This window comes from Buceros rhinoceros, unplaced genomic scaffold (assembly GCF_000710305.1).
Source record: "Buceros rhinoceros silvestris isolate BGI_N320 unplaced genomic scaffold, ASM71030v1 scaffold15339, whole genome shotgun sequence".
NCBI classification, from domain to species: Eukaryota; Metazoa; Chordata; class Aves; order Bucerotiformes; family Bucerotidae; genus Buceros; species Buceros rhinoceros.
In genome coordinates, this window is record NW_010431109.1 from 56,421 (window position 1) to 68,805 (window position 12,385).

General features: G+C 38.5%; 1 protein-coding gene across 1 annotated transcript in view; it reads right to left on the bottom strand.

The window, feature by feature from the left end:
* The window catches only part of LOC104499765 (NADP-dependent malic enzyme-like), a gene marked incomplete at its 3' end in the record, with an annotated part of 91,200 nt that overhangs the window by 52,119 nt on the left and 26,696 nt on the right, over window positions 1–12,385 (bottom strand). The window contains exons 3-4 of the mRNA XM_010143318.1: window positions 7,073–7,148; window positions 5,716–5,877 (exon numbers count right to left, since the gene is read on the bottom strand). Of these exons, the coding sequence (XP_010141620.1) occupies window positions 5,716–5,877; window positions 7,073–7,148 (238 nt within the window). The remainder of the gene's footprint in view (window positions 1–5,715; window positions 5,878–7,072; window positions 7,149–12,385) is intronic.

Genomic DNA, 12,385 nt, shown 5'->3' on the forward strand with positions numbered 1-12,385 from the left:
AAAGATGACTCCAACACCCCCTCTCCCCCAGTTTTAGAAGACACATCTATAAAAACAGATTGTACTTGTCCATTCCCTCCTCTAATGCATATTCAGTCTGCTCCAAATAACTGAATAGATTTAAGAGGAGACTACTAATTCCTGCAAATTAAAAAAATGTGGGATTTTTTTCTTCTGCATAATAGGCTAGACAGAGTTGTAATTCAGAAATTACTTTACTTTTCAGTGCCTTTGAACACTAAAAAAAGAAAAAAATACTCATGACTGACTCCAAAAAAAGTAATATCCCACCACAATATTTTCTTAACAGCTGGAAGCAGGGAAAGGGAAGGAAAAAGGAATATTCATCTATCTTCTCCTTTGTTCAAGTGCTGGCAGTGTACTACCAAGGAATGATCTAGCAGCAAGATCTAAAGGGGGAAAAAAAAATTCACAGAACTTAACTTGCGAAGGAGAGTGCAATTATCTGGTACCAGAATGGCACACGCAGGCAGTAGCCAAACATCAAAAAACCCACAGGTTTACTCCATCGATAGTTCTACAAATTTTCACGCCTGCAATTCAGCACCATAGGGCCACAGCATTACCTTTGTTCCTCTTTCCTGGCCTGACTGTTTCGCAGAACACGGGGAAAAGCCTCTCCTGGCCAACAAGGTTAATTTGGTCAGTGACATTTTAACACAGCTCAGTGAAAAGCTGTGTATCTAGAAACCTCCTGTTTTGATCACACATAGTGCCATTTGTATTTCAAAAATACTCAAAACTACTAGGGAACACCCTGAAGAATATAACCTAGAAACAATGTCCCTATATATGCATCAGATACAAAAATAGATCCTTTTTATGTAGACAAGAGCGATCTCTCTCCACAGGGATCAGGAAACGCCACTACTATCTTAGAGTAAAACTATCACTGAAAGTGATCACTCCAGTTCCAAAACCATTTTACAGGGGGATGGCAAAAGGACCTTTTTAAATTCAGAGAGCATAACCATTCCATAACATATCTACTACACAAAAAACTGTGTAAAAGTGCCACTCATCTACATTGAGCCAATTTTGACTGTCTTTTATTTAGAAATCCCTACAGCTGTATACAGTTTACACAATTTGCTTGATAAGTTTATATCTGTGGATTGATAAGGTGAAATGGCAGTTTTTCTCTACACTTAGCTTTCTTCCGTCCAGGTTCTATTTTGGTTGGAATATGAATAATAAAAGCAGGTTTGTTTCTGTTTTCTCAACAGTTTCCTTTTGTGCACTCATAAGTAGATGGTTTTCAAGAACACGAATCTTGGAATGCTGGCGCCAGTTTGTATGACAATTGGAAGCAATCTGGGAAAATACAGAAAGCTAACTAGCACGAGTTGAAGAACTGAGCTTGGATTTACACCTCGGTTTTTCTGGATTTAGTCTTCTACCACAGATGCCTGTCATTCTCCACAACAGAACCGCCAGCCCAGTCATGCTCACTGACCTATTTAGGGCAACTGTAAGAACTGCCACATTCCTGCATTTAAATATTTGTAGTAAGTTAAGGGAAAAAATACTCCAAAGCAAGCATGCAGGGAATAAGAGTCCACAAGTCCATGAAGTGTGGCAGATGAAGGAGGAGTAGCTGCCATAGCATCTATCCCTCATGTTTCTCTCTCGTGCACTATTCACTACTTATATGTCTGTATTTGCCAGTCATATGAATAAAGAATAGCTTCAGACACACAGCTGCAAAAAGTGAACTGACTGTCATGACTGATCTGTACATTAATGGCTCGTACATATGACCAGCCAGCCATTTAACTACATCTATCCAGGGCAAGAGAAGGTTTGTGTGTCCAGTTTGTTTGAAGCCATCTCAGCTGCAGCGGGAGTGTCTTCTGACACCAGAGCAACCCTGATGGCTGGAGTGTGGCCACTGTTCCAGCTCTTAAAGAGCTGGTCCGAGGACATCAAGAAGTCTTCTGCTAGAAACTGCCTATGTAAAAATTTCTACCAATACCAGCTGTCTCGGCTTTTTCATGTTGCATGAAAGTACTGTTTTTTAGAGTTGAGTGATTTCTACCTAAGATGAAATTATGCTTAATGGTTTACATTTGAATGCTAACACACAATTAATCTTTCCAAAGCTCCCACAACTGGCCATTGCCAGCATTGAATTTACACATGCAATCGGTCCAGAATTGCTCTGACAGCCCTGGACTTCTCAGAGCTTCTACTGCAAGGTACCAAATAAAACAGTTCTCATTCCTCTGTTAAGCACCCATTATTAGATTAAGGGGTTTTTTTAGGACACTGGTTGGCAGGGTCTCTTGGGAGGCAGTACTGACAGGCAAAGGGCTCCAGGAAGCCTGGACAATTCTCAAGAGGGAAATCTTCAAAGTCCAGGAGCAGGCTGTCCCAGTGAACTGCAAGATGAGCCGGAAGGGCAGAAGACCAGCCTGGCTAAACAGAGAGCTCTGGCTGGAACTCAGGAAGAAAAAGAAGGACTATGACCTATGGAAGAAGGGGCAAGTCACTCATGAAAACTACAAGGATTCTGTGAGACTGTGCAGGGAGAAGATTAGAAAGGCAAAAGCCCAGCTGGAGTTTAATCTGGCCGCTAACATAAAAGACAATAGAAGAAGTTTCTATAAATACCTTAACATCAAAAGGAGGGTTAAGGAGACTCTCCATCCCTTGCTGAATGCAATGGGAGAAATAGTGACTGGGGGTGAGGAAAAGGCTGAGGTACTCAATGCCTTCTTTGCTTCAGTCTTTAATGGTCAGACCAAATCACTGGGTGCTTGGCCTCTGGAACCAGATGGTGGAGATGGAGAACTTTATCAAGGTTCCATCCAAGAGAAAACAGTAAGTGAACTGCTGCACAGCTTAAATGTGCAGAAGTCTATGGGGCCAGATGAGATCCACCCAAGAGTGCTGAAGGAGCTGGTGGAAGTGCTCACCAAGCCACTTTCCACCATTTACCAACAGTCCTGGCTAACAGTCCTGGTACCTGGGGGAGGTACCAACTGACTGGAGGTTGGCAAATGTGGCACCCATCTACAAGAAAGGCCAGAAGGAGGACCCAGGGAATCACAGACCTGTCAGTCTGACCCCAGTGCCGGGGAAACTCGTGGAGCGGATCATCCTGAGTGTCATCATGCGGCATGTCATTTCACCACTGGTTTGACTTCTATACAATATGCCATTAGTCTTCTTGGACTTCATTCAAAAAATAAACCGCGTCTCATCCATGACATTTGGACACTAAAAGTATCGCCCTCAAGTCATTGATAAAGATATTAAACATTACAGAGCTGAAAAAAAAAAAAAACTGAAATACCATAAAACTACAGCTATTTCATTATTCCTCACAGAAATCCATGTTTTAAATCACATTTTCTAAACTAACACAGGAGGCCTGCTTTGTTTTTTCATTGGTCCAGTTTTCTAAAAGAACAGTATGAATTCAAGTGTGTTATTTTTCACCTTCAGTAAGGGTCAACCACAAATCTGTAAACTCACTTTAACGTTAGATTAAATTTGTTTTTAATAAACCATGTTAATCAGCAATAGTTATTTTATCTTCAACTCTTGATTAGTCAGATTTTCTGATTTTACTCAATTCTTTCACTAAGGTTACAGCAACTAGGACCACTGTATTTTAAATAAAAGCCTCAACTTTAATCCAATCTTCCTGAGCATCCCAATTCTTTCCAGATACAGCTAATCAGTGACTATCTGCCTCCAATTTGTTAATGACTTACGAAACAGGCATATTATTTTTGGCAGTGGTTGACACCACTTCTTTTGGAGGCTCAGTCCCACACTGATTATATAGTCTAATTTACTAGTTTGGTCACGCAAGTCTGCCTACAAGGTCAATTTTTACTCATAAGTAAGCAGTTTCCTTTTCTCTTGCTTATTATCTAGACAATTGTTTAAAAATGCCTTTGCCTCTCTCTTCTTTCCTTGGTTTTATGAGTAGCAGGGTAATACCGCAGCTAAAAATACCTCTGCTAAAATTAACAGTAATAAGGCTTTTAGTAATCATCAGAAATTGAGTGAATTGCCCCTCAGAGTTACTGTTTTGGGTCCTGTACACAACAAAACAACAAGGATGAGAATGTGCAGTTTGTTTTGCAATCTGTTTTACAGTAAGGTTTAATCTTTTTGGAGAATTTGTATTATAGTTGCCAAAAATACATATTTTAAAACTTATTTTAAAGCTCCCACAGAAAGGGAAAAGGACCTAATCTAAATGGAAAACATCTGCACATTTCAAAAAACACATTCAGCATAATTATTATTAATATGCGTTCAAGTTATGAGACTGATTTCTATTGTGTCTTATTACGCAAAATCCTGACTCGAGTAAGAAAACATAGCATAAAAATACAGTTATTTGTCCAAGAGATTTAGCTTTTAAGATAAGGAATTGCAGTGCAATTCCACAGCAGCGTGACCTAATATAAGCAGCTTAGCCAACAAAACGTGATCATTTTTGAGTCATTTTGGTTCTTTGCAGTGGCTCACCACTTGGTTACACGAACTACACCAGTACTAGGGAGGGAACAGGGATGTGCTGCTGGGAGAGAGAAAGAGTATTAGAGGGAAGAAATTATGGGAGCTGGTGATCCCCGGGGATCCCTGACTTTGGCTAAAGTAGCAGGGAACTACACCCAAACTCCCATTAACGAATATTACCAGGCCTTTCAGTCTCGTCAGTCAAGGGGTACAGCAATGAAGTCCCACCCGTTCATAATCCAACAGCAGAATTCAGAGGTCTCATTCTCAGTTAGAGACTGTTGGATAAATGCTTAAACACCTGAGCAAACAGTCCCTACTGGAAAAAGCCACCAAATACCCACATTTTGAAGCACAGGCTAGCACAACCCTGAGAACACAATTGTGCTGCTTCTAGAGCTGACTGTAACCCAACCACGATTCACAGCCTTGCTTTCTCTCATGCTGCTGACTTCTCCTCATTCCTGCAAAAGCCCAGATGCGCATAAACAGCACTGATCTGTGAGCTAATATAATTCCTTGCATCTGCTACAGCACTGAAAAAACCAACAAAAATAACTCTTTGCTCAACCTCCCATTCATTCCAACTTAGTTTAAGGTCTCTCATACCAGTAAATTTAGATGGGGATTTTAGACTGCTGGGCAATGTATGCATGTCTGAGCATGAGACACACCATGGCAGGAACGAAAAGCACCCCAACAGAAGCAGCCCTGGCCTACACTGCTCACCACTGTGGTGGCTGGGGACTAAAAGAGGCTCAGCCTCTGACTGCATGGTATGACTAAACTGAAGCAGTGCATCACATGGTCCAAAAATAAGAAGCCGTATTCCAAAGTGAAACAACAAAAGACATCCTCCTGATCAGAAGGTGAATATTGCAGATGCTGCCTTAAATTGCAGTTTTAACCCTATCATTCCCTCATTTGAGATCTAGTTTCCCACACCACTTTCTAACATGTTCAATGCATGCAGCACATTTTTACAGACAACAGCATCCTTAGTTACTTGAGCCTTGCACAACAGTCTGCACTGTGCATTAGGATGAGCATATCTATGTTGTGTATTAGGATGAAACCTTTTCCACAGGACTTTTTAGAGTGCACATAATCAAAGCCAGTAACATAACAAAGAAAAACAACTTTTTACAATTAAATTTCTATATAGTTCCCTTCAAACAGCTAATATTCACTATACCTCAGAAAAGAATTTACCTCATTATCTGTTCCCACATCCAACATGACTGGTAGACACTCCTGAGGTTTTACTCCTCCGCATGCCGTATAAAGTGCCAATTTACCAACTGGAATACCCATTCCATAGCAGCCGAGGTCTCCAAGACCAAGAATACGTTCTCCATCTGTCACCACTATAGCCTGGAGGAAGAAATAAAAGCACTGTAAAAATCACTTCTTTACTTGTATGTACTAAGTATTCCATTATCTTCTTACCATAATTTTTAAACGTTCATGTAAAAACTCTAACAGGTACAAACATATCAACAGTACAACAAAGGCCCAGGATTTTTTTTATAGTATTTCACTGTGGTTTTGCTACACTATTTTAGACTCTTGCTTCAGTGGAAATGGGACTTTCATATAAAACTTTGAAGAATACTCAAGAGAGGTATTTAGTATCACGTTACAATAGAACCAGCATTGTTCTCTCTTACGGTTTTCTATCGACAGTATGAAAACAGAATAGGAAGGGAAAGGAATTTATCCACAAAAAAAGAAGCAGCCTTGACTCCTGGGGTTTGTCATGGTTGTTTTCAGCAGAACCAAAGCCAGACGCTCCTGCTGGCCTTTGACAGGACTGTCTACAGCCACCTGGTTCTTACTCCTCGAAGATGTATTTCTTCTTCCCTTGAGCAAATAACACACTTCATCATACTTATACGTATGAGGAAGTACGTGTTTCCATTGATAGAAACTCAGTAGCTCAGTAAACCCCACAAATACTATCTTGTGCTAAAAAGGACAATTTTTATAGCAAAGAGTTGCTCAGTATGGCAAGCAGCTGACAACACAGTAATCTCCTTATCATACTCTGTGGCAAAGTCATTTTACTTGGAAAAGTAATATTTTTTGTGAGAGAGCTCATCAGGTATCGTATGTGAACTATTAACCCAAACACTAAAATGTGTTGTCAAGAGATCTTATGGAGTCTCCACCCTTGGAGATACTCAAAACTGGACATAGCCCCGTGTAACTTCCCCTGGCTAACCCTGCTTGAGCAGCAGAATGGACTAGATGATCTCCAGAGGTGCCTTCCTCCCTCAACCATCTGTGACTCCCTGAAAGTCTGAAAAAGCATTCAGCATTCACTTTTTTTTTTAATGTATAATATTCAGTGCAATTGACCAATTAATCAGTAAAGGATGCCTACAGCTGAACAAGGGTTTAAAAGCGTCAAACTTTGGCTGTAACACCATTGTTTCTACTCAAAAAAAAAAAGCAGCTAAGAAATCACTGAAATCTAATTGACAAAAAACCTTATAAAAATACCTTAACCAAGTCACCTCGGAGCAAAACAGTGTCAGCTTTGTCATGCAAGTAAAACTGAACTGACCTTGACAATATTTTCCGGCCAGGATTTAAGCATTGTAGCAATGTGTCCCCGGTCATGGATAGTAATAAAAAAACCTCTGCAAATAAAAAAAATACTTTTCATATAAACAGGCAATAAAAGACTTCAGTATAAATCAATTAAAAAATGAATTCACTCTGTGTAAATACGTTTCCAACATACGCAGTTTCAGCCCAATAATAAGTGCTCAATTTTGCATGAATGATAAATTAAATGTCTACATTTAGTAGAAGTCAGAGAACATGTAACTCAGTAAAGCTTCACTGACCAGTGAAAACCTGTAAGAGTAATTTCTGAAAACTGCTGTTTGATTTTAAAGCTCACTGAGCACTTATTTGTTCAAATGTGTTCGTTAATTGTCCCAAACTACAAAACATGTTTATCATAGGACAGTGACCACTAGTGTTCCAGCACTCCCAATGTTTAGGAACAAAATAGGCCAAAATTATAATCTATGAACAAAACTCAAAATAAACTATATATTATCATTACATATAATATTTCAAATGCATTCAGTTACGTGTTGCCTATTTAATTAGACTGCCCCTTTGACACCTAGAAAAGTGGGAAATTATCTTCTCTATCTGAAAATTCTTGATTTGAAAGCGTGTAGCACATACTACAGCGCTGAGCATACCAAACTTTTACTTCGAAGAGTGTAAACTGGCCTCTAGTTACACCAAAATAGAACAGTATAAAACAAAATGACAGAAAAACGTAATTCTCATTTCATTATTCATTATAGAAGCAAAATCAATATAGTATCTTATCCTACTCTTCAGCATTTTACTCTTCGTTTATTTTACTTGACATGCAGATATACACCCAGATTCTCTCAGACTTAATTTAGCTCAATTTCTTATCTACTTTTCTCCTGTGAGATAGTGGAAAAAATTCTCCCACTGAATTCAGTCTCTCAAAAATAATGAAGAAAATATCAATGAAGCAGTACATGCCAAAGATGCCTTCTTGTAATTAAACTCTGCATTAGAAAGTATAAGGACTTGCCTTCTGGAATTAGTCTAAAGTATTTCATCCAGGTATTATAAAAATTATAAAATAAAAAAGTTAGAAGAGAGTATTGAAAAATAATTTAAATCTAAGTTTACTACAGTATCTCTGTATTCATAGAAGTGGGTACACGCCCATGTGAGTCTAAATAAAACATAGAAACACTTGTCAGATATGACTGCAAGTATTCCAAATCAAGTAAAAACTTTCCTGCCATGTTAAAATGTATATTAGAGAAGACACCAATATGACTCCATAAATATTTTAATATTTAATTTCTAATTTAGGTGTTTTCTTCTGATAACAAAATGCACAAATGAAATTGTTTATTATTTCTGACAAAAGGCATTGTAAGACACATCGCAATTAACCAAAGTATTTATTAATCTTACAGCTAATGATTCCGAAACAGAAACTACAACCTCAAGCAGCTAACTAAACAAAAATTGGCGTGTTCTAAAAGAAAAATCCAGATTCACCGTATAAAGAAAAGCGCCAGCCATTTCTTGTCCGATATTTTTAAGTGCTTAAATTTCATTTTATGCATTTCCCCCTAGAACTGGGAATTCTCTGGTCCTGGCATTCCCAATTAACTGTCTTTCTGCGTCCTTTCCCCATGCTCAGTACAAACACACCAGGCTGCATGATTATGTCTATCGGTTGTTTCTAAATAAATAATGCCTGTCAGCAAACGAATTCTTCCACCTCGGTAGAAGCCAACAGCCCTCGTGGTGGGAGGGTTAATATTTACAGCACTTTTCAGAAGCTGTGTTATTTACAGCTTACAAACCTTTTTATTTGTGAGCCAGCTACCTGGAAAAAGATGGTCCTAACAGTGAAACACCGTTAGGCAGTGTCGTTAGGCAAAGCAAAACAGATGCAGGTGCTTCCTTGCTGATGTATTGTAGAGTGACTCATTTTAGAAAACACTGTAAAATCATTAAATCAAAATCAGCTTATCAAAATTGCTAGCCTCAGCAACAGTCAATCACGAGAGATGAGCATGTGAAAGGACATGAAGAGTGCAGGAGAAAGCTGTCTATAGGCATTGCCCGTCTCCTTCCCCCCGCCCTCTAACTTACACCAACCTACTAGATTTGTGCTAAATGAAGCAAGATTTTGTACTGATTTTCCAAAGGGACAGAGCCCAGCCCATTGTGGTTAAATGACCTCTTCCTTACAAGCTAGGGAGAGGGGTCTCCATGGAATAAATTCCCCAGTGGAGGAAAATAAAGGCAGGGTGGCTGCTCCAGAAAGAATTTTGTTAGAACATTTGTAAGGACCTTTGAATAAGTATTGAGAGCATATTTCAGAAATCTGTCCAAGCAGGATCACATTCAAAGAACAATGGAACATAGAGGCTGAAGTGTAAACAGAGTCATGTTGAAAGCATTTCACTCCCCTCCTTCTCACCCTCCTTCTATTCTTTCTGTAGATTAGTAAAACGTTTCTGGACACATCAGCCTGACTGAGAAGATACCCCTAGATTTAAGGACACAGAATAAGATAAAAGATTCTTTTATTCTTTTATCTTGATCAGTTTTCCTCATCCTTTATTTCTTTAGTTAAAGCACTTTTCTCCTTTAAGGTGTTCTCTGCAAGAAGCTATACCAGGTTGCAAGAGGAACCTCAGCTTGTGTGGTGTCAGCCACAAGAACATTCAACTTGTATCACTGGGCTGAACTAGCTGGCAATTCCATCTGCAGGCAACCTCCAAAATGTACCACTATGTATTTTTTCTTTTCCTTGAGGTCATGCAATATCCAGGAAAAACATCAACTGCATAAGGTTATCGCAATTGGGACAGGGTGACGCAAGCTGACAAGGCAGCAAACTATTTGGCTACCTAGCAGACATTTTAGTTAATTTTTTTGTCTATCATAGCAAAGAAAAGAAACAAAAAAGGGGCAAGGAACATAATTTAAATTAGATTAAATTGTATGTGTATCGCATCCCAGAAATAAGACAGAATTATCCATGTGAGTATAACGTTAATAAAAATTATTACTGTCGTGTCAGAGATGCACACCCTGCTCTGTCAGACACAGAGCAAGAGACAGTCGTGTGATGTGCATGATGTGCATGATGTGCATTTGTCTGACACAGCACTTCAGGATGGGACTGGTACTGCAGACAGATAAAGAACACATTTTAGCAGATAGAGAAACAAGAAAGATACAGAAAAAATGCTTAGTTTGGTAAAAATGAAGATGAGGAGAAATATGTCGCTTGTTTTTCAGCATGCACATATTCACATATCTAACAAGAAAAGCATCTCACAAGGGAAGGAGGCTTCAGGTCTCCTGTACACACTTTCAGAGGTTGGCAAGCTCACTGTAGAAACAAGTGTAGGTATTATGACACAGTACGGTCCTTTCTATTTGACCTGACATCTCGGTTACACATATTATCTTTTCTTGCAAGCCAACAAACTGAGACCTGCTGAGGTGTAAAAGTCAGTCATCAGAACTGTGACTTAAAACTGACTTGAAGCTTGCAGCAGCAGATTAGTCTTCAAATTAACATGTTCGTTTTGAACCTGGCACAATGCAAATCTACATGGAACCTGTCTGAGTGCATTTGCAGAAAGGCTCATCTTCATCTTCAGCCACTTTGGCCCCCAGTTCAACACTGGTTTATACCAGTCAAGCTGCCAAAGCGCTCACTTATGCCCACTTCAGATAGCTAGAGGATATATGAAACTACAGCAGACGAATAATTATGAAAAGAACTATGCATCCTTTTCTTCTTGTTTCTTGTCACACCACTAGAGCACTGAAGAGTGAGGGAGGGAACCCATGCTAGGACATTGTGACCCACTCAGCAAAGGGTTGATCTATTTCGGGTCACTGAGATCACTTCACTGTAGCAGATTTTACCAGTTATGTAGAGGTCATTCTACATCGCATAATCTATCTGTTTTATGAGAACTCTGATCTATGAGAACAAAGTAAACAGAATTAAACAGAGTATTTGTTTATTATGCTTCGAAGAAGCAATATTCCACCAACATATTTGTCTATTTTCTATTAAAGAACAGTTTAGAAAAATGTGTCCTAGTAACAGAATAATCTTTTCTTTCCTCTTATAATAACAGGAGGCAATCTAACATGTCTCATAAAATGCCCAACATTTTTTAATGAAAAAAAGTTCAAACTTTTCTCACAACCCTACATGTTCAAAACTGTTATTTGCATTGTGAACTATTCATAGAATTACAGTAGAAGTGACTTCATTTCCACAGGCAGCCTAAATCAACAAGCTTAATAATAGTAACAATAATAATAAAAAAATCTCGGGGACCAGCCTCAGTTTACTTCTGAGCCTAGACTTTCCCAAACTCCTGCGCTTCACAAGAAAGAGGTAAACTACTTCCCTAGTCCCTGTAGCAATTCTCTCCTATTTTTTCTCAGATTATAAAAAGCGGTACAATACATTGAACTAGAAACTAGAAGTACCTATATCCCCCCCACCCCAAGGACATTCTGTTCTTTTTTCACCAAGAAATAATAACATTTCCCACTATAACTGTTCAATATGGTCTCTTGTCATCATATAAAACGTACTCAAACTTTTAATTACATCTTACCTTACCCGGTTTCTTTGCATAGTAATATTCATTCAAGACCTCTGAGGCCTAATAAATAAAATTGATGGGCTGATTTAAGAAACAGTTTTCCACAGATTTCTTTTTTCATCTTTCCCTCTGTACCAGGGTGAACTTCATTACTTTACAATGCACACGTATTTATTTCAATAAATAAGACAGTTGATAGTTGCTACTGACCTTCATCCTGAATTCATCAGTATTAAAGAAAAATGGGCTTTACGTTTTCTAGAGGTTGCATATTCAAATGGTATTTAAACAGAAAAGGTTGTAAGAAGCAAAACAAAGATTAAATAAAAAAACAACATAAAAAATAGGACAGGAGCATTAAGAGAACAGCATGTACTGTTAACACCTCTGAAACCTGGAGCTGTACATGTGTAACATATAGTTCATGAACAGGTAAGTACTAGCACCATACAAAAGGCAATGGAGAATAAGATATTAACCTGAAAAAGACACAGAATTGTATAAGTATTACACGTATTTCATGCTTGGCATATGGTTTCCTAAATGAATGATTATGTATTTTTTAAGAAGTGAGTGACTTCAAGTATTCTGGAAGACAAATGCTAATATCTGCCAACTCCAGTTAGCTATACATAAAGAATAATGGAACCCTCATTATAAACTTTTTATAGTGATTCAAAAGCTGATTTGGCACAGAAGTGTAGGGA